The sequence below is a fragment of the Solea solea genome, chromosome 5 (assembly GCF_958295425.1).
Source record: "Solea solea chromosome 5, fSolSol10.1, whole genome shotgun sequence".
Classification (NCBI taxonomy): domain Eukaryota; kingdom Metazoa; phylum Chordata; class Actinopteri; order Pleuronectiformes; family Soleidae; genus Solea; species Solea solea.
The window spans coordinates 27,496,517-27,512,979 of NC_081138.1; the positions used below are offsets into that span (position 1 = coordinate 27,496,517).

At 41.6% G+C, this 16,463-nt stretch overlaps 1 protein-coding gene across 5 annotated transcripts in view; it reads left to right on the forward strand.

Annotated features, from left to right (window-relative positions):
- Window positions 1–16,463, forward strand: part of LOC131459479 (cyclin-dependent kinase-like 5) — a 40,769-nt gene that overhangs the window by 17,320 nt on the left and 6,986 nt on the right. For 4 of the 5 annotated variants that reach the window (XM_058629356.1, XM_058629359.1, XM_058629361.1 and 1 more), the window contains exons 4-14: window positions 664–709; window positions 786–922; window positions 2,346–2,466; window positions 4,227–4,286; window positions 5,700–5,790; window positions 7,536–7,638; window positions 10,705–10,791; window positions 11,399–11,479; window positions 12,236–12,411; window positions 13,556–14,427; window positions 15,730–16,073. In XM_058629356.1, coding sequence (XP_058485339.1) covers window positions 664–709; window positions 786–922; window positions 2,346–2,466; window positions 4,227–4,286; window positions 5,700–5,790; window positions 7,536–7,638; window positions 10,705–10,791; window positions 11,399–11,479; window positions 12,236–12,411; window positions 13,556–14,427; window positions 15,730–16,073 — 2,118 coding nt within the window. The remainder of the gene's footprint in view (window positions 1–663; window positions 710–785; window positions 923–2,345; window positions 2,467–4,226; window positions 4,287–5,699; window positions 5,791–7,535; window positions 7,639–10,704; window positions 10,792–11,398; window positions 11,480–12,235; window positions 12,412–13,555; window positions 14,428–15,729; window positions 16,074–16,463) is intronic. The other variant, XM_058629357.1, reaches the window with a different exon arrangement.

The window sequence follows — 16,463 nt, forward strand, 5'->3', positions numbered from 1 at the left end:
TCATTAAAAAGCCATAAACAGAATGATCTTACCTTAACCTCGATATTTCTTCCTTATTAGTAAATAAAAACATCCACAACATCAAAGAAAGCCTCTACCAGGATGCAGATATATAGAAAGTATTATTTCTATATCTGGGACGTGGCATGAAAATGATAATATCCGTCATTTATACGTACAAATCGATCACTTCTCTGCCTTTTATTTTGTTAATAATTCACGTCTCACTATAGTTAAACACAGTCCAGTGTGGTAATAATTTATGGCTTTAAATCATATTGTAATTTTTATTCATCATAATTGTGTTTTGATCATGATTTTGGATTTGTTTGAATATGATTGTGTGATATTTTAAAATGCATGTACTATATAACAGCAGCTGCTGTTTCCTTCACCACGCGGCTCCAAATACCCTCGGATACAAATCTCTTTTTATGTGTGAGAGTGGGTAGAGTTGAGAAGGAAAAAAACTAGGTCATAGAGACTGCACTGTTTTGGTCATTACTCAGAAGTGCACAAGGTGTGACAGAGGTTTCACACAAGTTACACACAACCTTAAAGTTTTGTATCCTGCTCGAGGGAAACGCTGGTACATTTTGTCATTTTGACTCTTAAGTTGTTTTCTCTTCTCTTAACTCAAGTCACGTCCTTGTGTCTTCACAGGAAACCAATGAGCTGGTGGCCATCAAGAAGTTCAAAGACAGCGAGGGTGAGTGGAGGATGAAGGTTTTGACGGAGGAAGAGCCGATCGGCTGTGTCACTGCTCTCTCTCTTTCTTTACACAGAAAATGAGGAGGTCAAGGAGACGACGCTCCGGGAGCTGAAGATGCTCCGGACCCTGAAGCAGGACAACATCGTGGAGCTGAAGGAGGCTTTTCGCAGGAGAGGGAAACTCTACCTTGTCTTTGAATATGTTGAGAGGGTGAGCTGAGTGACGCTTATTATTTCACCGCACTGTGCACATACTGACTCTTACATTACTATTCTGCTGTATCTAGTTTTCAGGATGTTGAGGCTGCTCAGTTAGGCGTCACCATGGCAACATATGAACTATGCTGTTGGTGAATAATGGAATTCCCCACTGTGTTGCCAGGGTTTCCAGCCAAGTGTTTATTTCATGATAGGCTTTATTTTCGTACTGTGCTCAAGTCATTTAAGTACGGTGTCCCCACTCGCTCGCCTGTCAGGGTAAAAAAAAAGAATCCCACGAAGAGCAGGGAGAGGAATCCCCACACTAAAGATCTGTGCTTATCAAAGACAACTCGAAAAGTCTGCACAAAATAGGGAATAATTCCGAGGAGGATTGGATTTCATCACATTAAGCGCAACCCGATTAAGTGAATAAATGATCAGTGGCAGAAAAATGGGAGAACAGATGGAGTCGGCATCTAGTGGTACTGAGCTCGTGCTCAGTGGTTTTACTCAAGGAAAAGAAATGAAATCCAAGGAAACACAGGCCTTACTGCATGGAGTTTGCAAGTTCTCCTCGTGTGTGTGTGTGAGGGTTTTCTCCGGGTTCTCCGGTTTCCTCCCACACTCCAAAAACATGCAGGTTTGGGCATTAAGGCTAACTGGATGCTCTAAATTGACAGTAGGTGTCACTGTGGCCCTGTGATGGACTGGCGACCTATCCACGGTGTGGTATTCACGACTCTCATGTGGAGGATAAAGAGGTAGAAGATGGACGGATGGATGGAAACAGCCAACACTTCATTCACATTATATTCAAAATACTTCATTTGTTTGCCAAACAGTCTGCGAACGGTGCACAGACGAACTGATCCACATACAAAGACAAGTCGAAAATTCTAGTTTTGTCTTCATCTGTTTTTCTGGGTCTGGGTCATGGGGACAGCAGTGTGAGCAGGGAAAGCCAGACAGTCCACTCTCCTCTGCCTTTTCCTTCAGCTCCTCCAGGGAGGTTACTGAGGCATTCTAAATCCTGCTAAGAAATGGAGTCTCTCTAACTTGTCCTGGGTCGGCACCAGGGTCTCTTCCTGCCGAGAACACCTCCCCAGGGACGCGTTTGGGATACATCAGAGAGAGATGTTACAGAAATCAACTGTTCCTCCTCACCTTTTCCTACTTTTTACTCATTCTTTCCTCATTTTGATTATATTAGATAATAATCCTCTGTTTATTAAGGGCTTTTCGCACAAATAGTTGCATGTCAAAAAATGAACGCTACTGAAAGCATTTCCTGGTACTCTTTTAAAGACCAGAGCATCAGACGCACTAAAATTCTTCCCATTAGACCCGCAGAAATGATCCTATGACCCTAAATCTTGACCCAAAGGTTCAAAAGGTTCTTTTTAAAAGTGAATGTGTTGGGGGTTTGTTTACAGAACATGCTGGAGCTTCTGGAGGAGCTGCCCAACGGCGCGCCGCCCGACAAAGTCCGCAGCTACATCTACCAGCTCATCAAAGCCATCAACTGGTGTCACAAGAATGAGATCGTTCACAGAGGTGAGAGGATCTGGTTTTAAATACATCAGAGGAATGGGTTTTTGTTGTTGTTGTTGTTGTTGTTACGGATGTTTGCTCCCACTTCCTATAATATACATCTATTAATGGATCCCCAAGGAAACACGTCCTCGTACGGCAAAATGGCAATAAACCTGATTCGATTAGATTTGATTATAAGTGCATCCGTGTCTCTTCTGCAAAAATATCAATGTCACTTAATGTGGTTTTCAAGCCAATGGCAACAACGTTATCTTTTAACTAACTGTTGCTTTCCCCCTCCGTGCTCCCTATCAGTTCTTAAAAGATATTAACATATAGGCTTTAGACGTCTACAGGGCGAGGAGACTTTTTTAACGTGACCTCCCGCCACCGCTGTCTCTGCCGCAGCACAGCGAGACCACCGACTGTTCACCACAGTCACCGTCATTATCTCCTCTATGAAAAGGTCTCCAGGTGCGAGTGTGTCAGCCTGCCACACTCGCACCTGGAGACCTTTTCATAGTCATGCACGCAGGCCTCGATCCTGGAGACACTGTTGTTCCAGACATGAACATGTTTACCATCAGAAAAGGACGATTTTTTTCCTTAAAATAACTTGATTTAATTATATCTATAACATGCAGTTACATGTCTTGCACTTTAGTGTTCTCATATTTCCTTTATCACCGGAGTTCTGGCCCCTGATTGGTCTAAGTGTTGTGTGACCATTGACCAAACTCTGCTGTCAGAATCACAGTTTTTAAATAAAATACTGACGTAACTGAACAAGTTCTGCCTTAAAGGGGAATTCCGATATTTCTCAACCTGGACCCTATGTTTATAAATGTGGGCGTGTAAATGAATGGCACTTTTATTATTAGAACAATAGACAGTATCCGCTGCGGCAAAAATGGAGGCGTCGGCTGCAGTGTAAATTTAAAACTGTTGTTGTGCATAACTTTTAAACATTAACACAACGGTTACGCGACTGCACTGCACACAGGAAGTGATTTGTGACTAGTGAATGAAGACGGATGCAAACAGGTTGGAGTATGACGGGAAACACAAAGACGTGTCTGAAAAAGTTTCAGAAGTGACTTCCACTGCTCAAAAACACAGTTTTTTGGCAGTATTAATAGACGTGGACGCAGATTCTCTCTCAGGAGGAAACAGAACACAAATAATGTGACACGGTTTCTGTTCACAAAGACCAAACAGAGGCAGAATACTAACAACAACAACAACAAAAATCACGAAAGGTCACTGTGGCTTTAAGGGGCGACTGCGTCAGTCCACAAAATGTCAGCCAAAAGCCAATTAAAGGATGTTTTTTTCGAACCATATTAAAATTCTGATCGTTATTTTAAAACACTGCAGTATGTGTGTGTGGTTGTGCGGTTTTAATATTATGTATAATAATGAACTGGCAGTGCATTGACACAGATATTGAAAGTCAAAAATAGGGATGGCACGATGCCACGTTTTCATGTCAACAAAATTTTTTGCCATTTAATGCTTTTTTAAAGACATAATTCTCCCACTGTGTTACAAATATTCTTCTCCCACAAAAGAGGAAATAAAGAGACCACAACACCACTCCGTTAAATACCGTTACTGGGTTTTACAGTCAGATCTTTACAGGATTTTTGGATTATACAGGATTTTACATTTTTATCTGATATCCAATCCAGTGATTTTGATCGATTTTGATTTTAACGACACTGAGTATCGTATCGGCTCATCCTCAAAAGTCTTGTTAACAACTTGTGTCTTTGTCCCAGATATCAAACCTGAGAATCTCCTCATCAGCTCTGAGGACGTTCTCAAACTCTGTGACTTTGGTGAGTTTTTTGGATGAATAGTAAAAAACTCGAGTTATTTGATCACCTTTTACTCGTATATTAAACACTCATGCATATGTGCAGATCACTTACTTATGCAGTGATCCTTTTTTTTCTCTCCTTGTCGTTTGCTTGCTTTATTTTTATCCGTGATTTTGTTTTGGCCAGTTTAGTTCTTGGGCTCAGTTCACCGTGAAAATTCACACCTTTAATTTGTCACCCTGTAAGTTGTGCAGCAGACAGATGAGTTCTCTCCCAGTGGAGTCAGGCAGCACTGTACTATTTTACTCTGCTGGCTCTTATCACAACATGAAGACACGGAGCCTATATTTCAAGCATGTCAGGTGAATTTATAGGCAGATGTTTACCCAAAAAAACATTAAAAAAAGGTGTTAAGTCTACATTTAGATGAGTCTTTGCAACATCACACAGTTATTTAAGTTTCTATAGTTGGCCGATGTATGCCCACTGAGTCAGCTGGGGTGAGATTTGTTTATTATTCTCCGTCAGAGCCGGATTTCTGTTTGCTGTGATATTTCATGCTTAAAATGGATTCTCTGTCCACCAGATACTTAAAGCCACCTGCAGTGATGTAACTTGTTTGGTCACACGTAAAAAATGGCCGTGTTTTTAAAGTGGCGGTCAAGAATTATGTTGATGAGTGTTGTAACTTTGTGTACACAACAATTGTAACACAAACTGATTCACATGGACACGTCAAGCCCCACACACCCACACTCACATGCATTTAGTGTGTGAGCTATACCAGAAAGAAATACATACAGGAATACAAAATGCACATGAAGTGGAGTTAGATACTATTTTTGTATCTACTGGAAGGTTGCTGGTTTGACTAGGGTAACCCTGAGCAAGGCACCCAATCCCCATTGCTCATTGATAATTGGACACGCTACAATTGAGTGTGTGGAGAGAGAAAAAACTCAGCTCCCCTTGAAAGTGCTTGAATATTGTGCATGAAGGGGTTAAGTTGATATTTAGGTAAATATCTCCCTTGTTTGTTATGACGCCACCGACTGTTTCATGCCCTGCATTGCTTGATGTACAGTACGTAGACTAGGCCTACGCAGGACAAACATGGAGTCATAATTACAAGCTGGGTTGTGGACACTGTCCGCTGTCTCTCTGCCGTTGACGTGATGCTTGGCAAATGTAAATTCCAAGATCTCTGTCTCACCAAAGATTACAAAGTGACAAAGACTGACTTTGACCAAGATCCCAAGGACAATCACTTGGACGCCTTGGGCGAAAGCGTCTCTTACAAGTTGCTCTCCCACCTGAAGCTGTGTCAGCACATTCAGTCCTTGAATTTGATGTCAACCAAGGTGTGGGAACCCTGACATTGTTTGTGTATCATCACAGTCTTGGATGTAATTTCATGTTTCGCTGCATCAGGTTTTGCTCGTAACCTGTCCGAAGGAACCGATGCCAACTACACCGAGTATGTGGCCACAAGGTGGTACCGCTCACCTGAGCTGCTGCTGGGGTAAGTCTGTGAGTGTGTGTGTGTGTTAGGGCTGTTAAAAAAATCAATACTAAAATACTAATACATACTAATTGATACTAACATCAATACTCATCGATATCTTTAATGTGGTGTCAAGCACATGTTGAACAATTTTTCAATTTTTTTTATTCTCATTTTCATTTGAAAAAACCTATTTGAAAATTATGACTGTGTGATATTTGTGCAGATCTGTGAGAAACAAACATCTTCTCTTCAGTCTGTCGAACATGATTTGTGTAGATCAAGACAATAATTCATCTAAAATGATATTTTGCACAGAAAATAAATACTTACAATTAAATAATATTGTATTATTTCCCACTACATCAGTGATGTTAACCTGCATGATATCAAAAATGGTATAAAGTATCATGTTTTTTCCTGGATATCAGCATTGAGTTTGACATTTTAATACAACACTAGCATGTTTACCATTTTCTCTCCTGATTATGCTTCCAATACCTCAGTTGTCCTTAATTCAATTCTGCGCAGGGAACTCAAAAAATAAAAATTTCTCCTATTTATTCAATAAAATACCTTATCAGGTTATCTTATTTTGCTGTAGCGCTAAACATGTGACTCCCCTGTTATCAAACTGAGGAAAAGCAAAATGACTGAATTATACAAATACCCAATAATATAGATGTAAATGTAATGTAAACAGGAGCTTACGTCTTACAGCCTATAGGGTTTATTGTTCATAAGCTCTAGAGAGAGTTTGCAATGATGAAGTCCGCTATCTTAAATGCTAACGCTTTAGCGATAAAGTCCGCTAGCTTACATGCTAACGCATTAGCGATAAAGTCCGCTAGCTTAAATGCTAACCCTTCAATTGGCTCTAATCTGTTAAATTTGATTTAAAAAATAACAATACAGTATTTTTATTAATAAAAGCCTTAATAATTCCTTAAATGTCTAATAATAGTGTATTAATAAGGCATTGTGGTTATTTTCACGTTTTAACTTGTCCTCAAACTATTAACTGACGTACATTCTATTAAAGCGAGCTCTATAATTTGAACACAATCATATTATTGTGCTCTTATGGTCTGCCAAGTTGAGGATTTTATGTGCTTTGCATGTTCATGTGATTCACTCTCATTGTGTGAATTCGGATCAGTGGGTGTAACAGGTGTTTGGCGTTTCCGACAAAAAAAAGTGTCGATGATTCACCTGCTACAGACTCTGGACCCGAGCCTTTGTCTACGCGCCGCATTCCATCCCGAGATCAAATTAGTTTTTTTTGTCGTCTCCTGTGATGTGCCTGCTGCAGCAAATGTCCATTCCAGCTTGGAGACAGCTGAACGCCATCGAGCCTCACTCACTGCTGTAGCCTGATTTAGTAAATGCCCTGGAACATTTATTGAGACAGCGTTTGAATGCCACCCACTCAAATACTCTCTCCCTCCAACACCACAGCTCCTCTGCTTCTCTGCCGCCAGATCTCTCACCATTCCTCACCAGACTCCTCAGCGCCGTTTCCCTCAATATTGACCGTCTTCCTCAGGAGCTTCTCCATCAGAGACACGGCAGCCAGAAATGCTGTTTTTATTTCAGTGCACCATCCGTAACATCAGCACAATCACCATCCTTGTTTCCTTTTTCACTCCCGTCGTCGCCGTTTTTTTCTTGTTTTTTTTTTCTTCACCGCAGACATTAAGCACAAGGTTGACAGGCAGCATCATTAAACGCATAATATTTCATGTCTTTCTGTGTTGTTCTAGTGCTCCCTATGGAAAAGCTGTGGACATGTGGTCTGTGGGATGTATCCTCGGGGAGCTGAGTGATGGGCAGCCCTTGTTTCCGGGGGAAAGTGAGATTGATCAGGTTGGTGGCTCCCAAATAGCTCATTAAACTGTTGTTAGTTCAGCAACCATTTTTAAAATCCTTTAAAATGGCACGTTTGCACAAGTGCACTTGCATTACCGTAATTATGGGAAAAATTCTGACTGTTTCTGAAAGCTGAGAAGCTTCACGTCAAAGCCAACGTGCGGTTATTACGGTAATTTTACTCACGCTGTTGGAGAAAGCTGGCGAATCAGGGTCTTTCTCGTCAGAAAGGGAAAAAGGGAAAAAACTCAAACAAATGTTATTTAAAATACATTTTATACTGTTCAAATGTCAAATTTAGTGTGTAGCATGTACCTCTACAGCTGAAACAATTACTCGATTACCAAATTAATCGTCAACTGTTTTGGTAATCTTCTATCGGTTTGAAGCTTATTTCATGATTAAAACAATATTTCTGATTGTTTTAGCTTCTTAAATGTGAATATTTTCTTAACTCAATCATTTTGGTTTGTGGACAAAAACAAAGACATTTCGAGCGAGAACATCATCATTTCCAGGTTTGACAAAACAGTGATTTTATGGACCAAGCGGTTACATGATTAATCGTGAAAATAGTCGACATAATTAATCGATTATGAAAATAATCGTTAGTTGCTGCTCTAAATGAGTAAGATTTCTGCTTTAAAATGTCTAAAATTAGAATTTTGGTCCAACGTTTTTTAAGGGCCAACTGCCCCCTCCTGTTATACTTAAGATTATAATTATGTCCCATACAAATGCACTGCATTTAAAAAAAAAAAAAAAAAAGTGCATTTACTGCATAACAATGACTTTTGTTTAATTGACTAATTAAATGCAAGCCACTTGCATTTAATGACCTCCCTCCTCTTTGTCCCATACTTCATCCAGGAAGTAGTGGGCCCTCCTTTCCTTGGCAACCTTTATGTTTTTAATTGCAGTGGCGGTCATGACACTGCCAAGAGTGAAATAGCAACTTGGACTTGATGCATGATTTATTCATTCTGTTTGATCTCTCTGGCAGCCCCAAACAATACATTGTAAAAAGAGGAAAGTAAAGGGGTCACATAATAAAACCTGTCCAAATCCTACGACTGGACTTTGGATTCTGGACTAATGTAATATAGTTTTTTAGTTGTGTACATTACATTCGTCAACATGTTTCTAAAACTCTCTAACTTCATAGAAAGCTGTATTTTTATTTAAAGATAACGGACTGTTTTTAATTTAGTCGCATTTCAATTACCCTTCTATGTTTATTAAATCATTAAAATCATCCAAAAAAAGGACACATTTTTAAATGTAGCTCCTCACTTTTGAGGACTGGCAGCTTTTCTTTATCTCACACATTTTGTTAAAAATGATTCTTAAATTTTCTGACATTGTCAGATGGAATAAATTCCATTCTTCCGTTTGAGAAAGAGCCAATTTGGATTTGATATTTGTGTGTGTGTTTTTTTGTGTGAAATTATTATTTTTAAAGGGAACATTTAACAGAGTTCCATGTCCTTGTGAAGCACAAATCACACTTGGAACTTTTTTAGACTCGACATCTGCAGACAAGGAAAAATGTGCGTGTTTTCTATGATGGCGGTTTTTGACATGTTTGTTGTTATTATATTATTTCATATCGAATTCAAGAAGCAATATAACTACCTGATAACGAAGTGCAGTAAATAAGCATAAAATATGTTGTACAAAATAGAAAATAAGAAAATAAGATACAACAGCTCATACATTTTGATTCAAATGAGGATGAATACAGCCAATCTGTCATTGCAACAATAGTGAAATGTGACATTAATGGAAAAAAGACTAGTTCTGGGTGACATGTTCCATTTGACTTACATCATTATCACCACTTTCCCCGATAAGATACATTTTCAAAAAAATAAGGAAACACATTACCATGTTTTCACAACATTAAATTCCTTTTCTGAAAGCCTTTTAATTTTTGTTTTGAGTCCCCTTTTGTACAATAACGAGAGAAAGAGGACATAATAACACAGATTTTGAAAATTGAATTGAATATATATATAAATATTACTTACAGCAGTATTTCTCAAACTTTTTATACCAATACCACCTGAGAAGTAGCATCACTATCACATTAAACGTTAAAATACATTGGTGTAAATTTAGGTCAAAAGTCAGCTATGGACTTTTCACAGGAGGCAGTAAGATAATTCGCTCTCTCATCATCCTCCTCTTCCTCACATATACTTCACACATTGGTATAGTGACATTAGATTAACATGGAGTGACTCTAATTATTATTATTTAATTATCACATGCCCTGGTATACAGTAGAACAGTATTTTCTGATTTTCCTCCAAGTACCACCAGAGGAAGCTTGTGTACCACTGGTGGTTCACGCACCACAGTTTGAGAACCGTGGATTTACAGCACACATGACGGTATTCTCACAGCTACAGTACTATGAACAGAAATCCAGCCATGCGTACAGTGTATGAGCAGTGGATGGTGTAAAAAAACAACAACACACAGAGTCATTGACGATGACAAAGCACGCAGACGTCGTCACCTCACATCTCGACTCTGTGCAGCGTCTTTGTCATTGTGGAGCGAGTACGAGCCAAAGCAGAGCTAAAACTGGACCCACATATATGATTAAGTCATACAGGAGAAGTGAAGCCCTTAAATGCAATCAAAAAATATAGAAATTGTAGTTAATTATTAACAATAGCAACAGAAATCTCCACTTAGTAAAGTTGATAAAAAACGTTTTTTTCTTAGCGGCTGCTCTGTTGCTTTGGATCACATGCTCCTCATCAGCATGGTTGTCATGGATACAGATGTAGTAGATGATGATGATCACATTTCACTGCATTTAGCACTTACAGTCAGGGAACTCTTAAAGTCAGGATTCAGGGTTCAGCCGAATTTGACAAAGTAGTCTTAACCCTTGACCTTGAGGTGAGACGGCCGCGTCCAAAAAAATGAAATTTACAGCTCAACATTCACAACTGAACGAGGGGTAACGTCATCATTTGTACTAATGGTGCAGCAGGAGAGGCTCCTGTCACGTGGATTAACTATGATGGTGCTCCATTTAATCTTCAGCTCTTCACCATCCAGAAGGTTCTGGGTCCACTCCCCGCAGAGCAGATGAAACTCTTCTACAACAACCCGAGGTTTCATGGAATCAGGGTAGGAAACTCATGTTCCTTTTCTCTCTGCTCTTTCTTTATCTTCCTCCTCCTCCTCTTTGTTTTTACCTCCTTTCAGTCTCTCTCTCTCTCTCTCTCTCTCTCTCTCTCTCTCTCTCTCACTCTCTCTCCCCCTCTCTTGTGGCAGTGTTCCCAGCACCATGACTGAGTGGATTGCTGTGACTCATGAGTTAGGTGGTTGGCGTTCAGTTTAGTAGAGAAAATGTCCCGAAAGGCTCAGCAAGACCTTGCATGTGTGCATTACGTGCGAGTACTTGTGTTTGTTACCTCTGTAGGAACTTTTCCAGGCATAGTCCCTGACCTAGTCCAGGACCAGTGGTCCTCATGGAGACCAAAACCTGGTCCTGATGAGGCAGACCCTTATTTGTAAGGAGCAGGTTAAGTTTAGAGCTAAAGGCTTAGGGTTATTTGTTTGATTAGGTTAAAATGAAAAGCTGCGTGTGTGTTTGTTTGTGTAGTTTGTTTTGAAGGAGTCAGTGATAGATCTCACGGCAGTGTACTATGTTGGAAATCCCAAATGTACATTTTAGTGAACAAAAAATGTTTTGGCTTTGAATTTCATTGTGTGTGTGTGTGTGTTTTCTCAGTTTCCCTCAGTTACTCATCCTCAGACTCTGGAGAGAAGGTACCAAGGCATCTTGACTGGTTTGATGTTGGATCTGATGAAGGTAAAATACTGATATACAAACACAGTCTCTCACTCAGACTAATCAACCCATGCACTTCAGTGGCGGTTGCTGCTCCTGCGAAACAGGGGAAGCTCATTTCAGGCCCAGTTATTTTTAACTTTGCAAACTCTGCATGAGACAGAAAAGGCTCCGGTGACGTGTATATTCCTACAACTGTCAATCATAAAGTGGTTATGCTTTGCGGGCAGTTCCTCCAATCATCATGACTCCCAGAGATGCCGAGCTTCCCCGGAAGTGATGATTTTTTTCCACATTTATTCAATCACTGCCTCACTCACTGCAGTGAAACAAGGCTTTTCTGTTCAGTCTCATTGGGATCGATGGAAGCCGAACTTCTACTGGGTTTTAATGCGTCGTGTTGCAGCGGGAATGTATGGGGAAGATAAAATACGCTTATTCTGATTCTTGTCGTACAGTTGATCGAGTTCCAGTGAACATTTAGTCATGAAATGTAAACACACTGCTGTAGATTTACGTTTGATTTACGCAGAGCTTAACCCTAATCCTAACCCTTAGATAATCAAAATGGATTCCCGAATCCATATCCAGATTACCACCAATTTGCCATAATTTACATACAGAAAATTCCACTCAAATCTGTCCTTTAATTTTTAAGTTATGCTGCTCACACCGAGAGAGACAAACGCGGCCAAAAATAAAATGCAGCTTCCGTGGAGGAGATTAGAAATCCAGTAGAAACAGGCTCCCCTCATGTTCATCTCTTTAAATCCTCAGAATCTACTTCTGCTCAATCCTACGGAGCGATTTTTGACGGAGCAGAGTTTGAACCACGCGGTCTTCCAGCCTCTGAGGCAGGTGGAGCGAGAGAGGACAACTCCTGCATCCCCCAACCCGCCGCGCTCCTCCAAGAGGAAAACACACCACCATGGAGAGAACACAGTTCCTACAAGGTCAGACTGCGTCCCTCGTCACCCATTATATAGGTTGTTATGGAATTATTCTGCAATAACACCAAAAAATGAGGTCGCCAAGGCAGATTATACAGGAAGTGTGGGCCGATGTTTGTAAACACAGCAGAGGCAAAGACTCTTCTCTCCTTGTTCCTGCTCTGCTGCATTTCAGGACACACACACACACACACACACATAAATATGCGTCACAAGGTGACATGAAAGTTACTCTGGTAAAAAAAAGGTGTGTTCAAGGTTTCCTTAAACTAAAGATGAACAAAATATCAGCGTTGGTGAACACACTGCGGCTCATCGTGGACCTGGTGACGCAGCAGAGGCTGCAGCGCGGAAACAAACACTGTCACGGGGACATCGTGCTGTGAATTTAATGCAAGTGTTGCTTTGACCTGTCTGAGCTGTCGGAGGAAAATAAAATATCAATGCCCATCCCCAGCAGCAGCGTTATGTTTGTAGAAATGTCGATACTTCATGTCGCCCTTTATCCTCATTCTCTCTTTAAGTTATCATTCAGCGCATGAAAGCTTAACTCTTAACTCTTGACTAAATTATAGTTTCTTGGGCATTATCACAGCTTCTGATATTGCGTTATCACCCCTCCTTGCTGATATTGAGGCTGGAGGATGTAAACACGATCACCAACGCCTAGAAACATCCCGACCTAGAGCAAAACAAATTGGAAACAGCAAATGCCAGCAGAGGGCAGCGTCTCTGCACATAAAAACAACACCACACACACTCCTTGTAGTTTATTTAGGATGACAGACTGGGATTACGTATGGATTAATCTTTACTTTGCTAATTGTTGGGTCAAACTTGCTGCCATCTGCTGGATTTCCACTTGTTTACGCAATCTCGCGAGGTCACCACCACATATCCAAGGGGGAAAATTCAAACCACTGGCATCTGGCCTTTTTAACACCCAGATAAAGGTTTGAGGTCAAAACATGTGTGTGCATAATGTTTGTTTTAACACCAAAGAGCTTCAAATTCACTCAGGGAATTCATAGAAAGCAGACTGTGACTATGGAAAGTACAATGCTCTTCGGTAAAGGTTGAAATTAGTGGAAAAACATGAAAAATGACACAGTATATAACGATTAAACACCTCCCTCCACCTCTGCAGGAGTCACAGTAAGAGCACAAGCCGTCGCACCAACAGTAAAGAGTGCTCAAGTCTGCCTCGACACGGGGACCTCCATCACCTCGGCAACGACAGCTTCCTCAACGGCAACAAACCGACGCCGTCCAGTTTGAGTCCCACACTCCATCCCAAGGCTCAGTACATGTCCCAGACCCTCAATCGCTCTGCCTCGTCCAGCAAAGACCTGGCCAACAACAACCTGCCACACCTCCTCAGTCCCAAAGAACCCAAGGGCAAAACCGAGTTTGATTTCAGCATGGGGCCGTCACCGAAGACGTCAGACCACGGGATAAAGTACGGCCACAGCAAACCCAGCTCCTCCCGCTCTCAGCAGCAGCAGCAACAGCAGCAGCAGCAGCAGCAGCAGCAGCAGCAGCAGCAGCAGCAGCAGCAGCAGGGCCGTCACACCTTCTTAGAAAACAAGACCAACACACTGCAGTCTGGAGCGGAGAAACAGCACGGACGACATTCCCACAGCATGGCCGACTCTGCCCACGGGTCCATGTCCTCCTCCTCGAAGAGTTCGGCCTCCTATCTCAGCCTGTCCAAGAGCCACAGCGCGCTGAGCGACGCCAAGTCTGTGGGGAACCTGAGCGACGGCCGTCTCCACCCAGACGACCCCAACTCCAACACGGCGGTGGGGGTGGGACCCAGTGCCCGCTTCTTCCCTGCCAGCTGCTTAGACCTCAACGCCCCCGCGGGGCCCCCCGTGCCACCCGGCAGCCCCTCCACCCGGCACAGCGACCGATCCGGGCACAGTCCCGCCTCCCGTAGCAGCGGCAACGTCCGGATGGAGAGCAGCACACTGGACTCGTCGTCCAGACACAAGTCCAGACATAAACCCTTAACACCAGGTAAGACGAAGATGTTTATCTGATCTCATTTCTGTTGAATTTTCACCAACAGCAATTATTTGTGATCTACAGAAGCATATCGCCTAGATTTCTTATATATAATTTAAAAGAGTTGAGAGTATTATAAGTACAGTTATGCGTAAGTTGAAACCTCATTAACGTTAATTGGACGTGACACGAGGGCAGCGTCACATGATTCAGTCTGTCAACACGTTGTAGTATAAGTGCGGTAAATAGTGACGGCGTGGATGAGTCACTGATTTGTCAAGTTACAGAAAATGAATTGTCTGATATGGTTTTAACAGGATTTTGCTTAAAGAGCACACGCCTCACTCTTCCTCGGCCTCGCGAGGTAAACAATTGCTGGCGGAAAAATCCTGAATTTGGCACAAAGTAAATGCAGAACTCACGCTAAAAAAATAAATAAATCAAGCAGAGTTAGGTAGGAAAATGTGAAGCTCCAGACGTCATGTGACTCAGTTTGTTTACACCAAGCTTCTGCAAATAAATGAACGGCACCAGTGCCAGTTTCATGCTGTAAGACGAGATCTGTTCCCCCCCAAGTATGGAAACAACTGGTGCAGACATTATTCCAGACCTGCACTAACCTGACATCTTTCTACTTTCTGATACATTTTCCCTTGTTCTTCCTTCAAAGAAAGCTTTAAAATCTCAAAGAACGTGTGTGTAAAAGTAACAAGATTCTGTACCTGAAGTGGTTGTCTGTCGTTTTCCATCGCTCTGTCGTCTCTGCTCACTTTGAGCACGTTATGGCTGTTAATCCATGTCTGCGTCTCCTGGGAATCTGCGATAATCCGAGAAAATATTCTCCCTTCGCGTTTTAACGTATTATTTGGTGTAAATACTGGTATCTGGTATAGAGTATATCTTATGACTGTGGATTTGTGGAACACTTGTGTTTTTTGGTTCCATAACATGACGTCAGCCACCGCAGACAACGAGACACAGGTGATGCACATTAGGGAAGGGGCGCTAATCACACGGGGGGCGTGGTGAAGTGACAGGAAATAGGAAGTGCACAAAATAAAACAGGAAATGAGGAGATGAAACTGAAAAAAAATAAATACAGAGAAATCAACATATTGGACCATAATTTACAAACACACTTAATTATACACTTTATTTACTTTATGAATTATGAAGTGTTCCATGTTTCTTTGTTTAATGGCACACATCTGTAATGTTGCAGGGCTCCGTTCTTCTTCTATTTCCTTATAATCTTCCTTTTCTCCTTTTTTATCGACAAATCAAATCACTCCTCTCTCTGTGCCTCTCGCTCAGAAGATGCCGGTCCTCCAGAGCTCCTGGACCCCGGAGGAGGGGGAATGCCGTCCACTCACACACTACCTTCTCCTCACGAGTCGTATCACTACGGCCTGGGCTACACCTCGCCGTTCTCCTCTCAGCAGCGGCCTCAGCGCCACTCCATGTACGTGAGGAGAGAGCGCCACCGGGCCCACGGCGTGGTGGAGGGCGGGATGGCGGGTCTGCCCGCACCGGGTCAGGTGATCCCGACACGGGCCAGCAGCCTGCAGCTTCTCTCGCCGCAGCTGCAGCACCGCACCACGCTCACCGGACACTCCGTGAGCTCCTCGAGAGAGGACTGCACGGACGACATGACCAGGGTCAGTATTTATTATTTCCTGTGATAAATCAAGAGAGCACATGCAGCAACTTTTTTTTTTTTTTATTGGGGTTTAAGAGAATAATCAGTATTATTGAAGTAGTTCTGTGAGAAATAAATGAATTAAATCCACTTATTACAACACATCCAGTCTCTGATACTGAAACGCTGATGTAATGTAATGTGAATTTTATCATGGATTATAATACTGTCAGATTAAATACATTTAAAGAAGACATTGTGCTGTGGAAAGGTTTTAACAATGATATACCATAATAACTATAATTAATATAGTATTGTGGGTAATATGTCTATCCTGTACAAGTTGTACATTTTGTCATTTTGTCATTCCTGTTTTAAACAAGGGCTTTGTGCTATTTTTATTTAAATT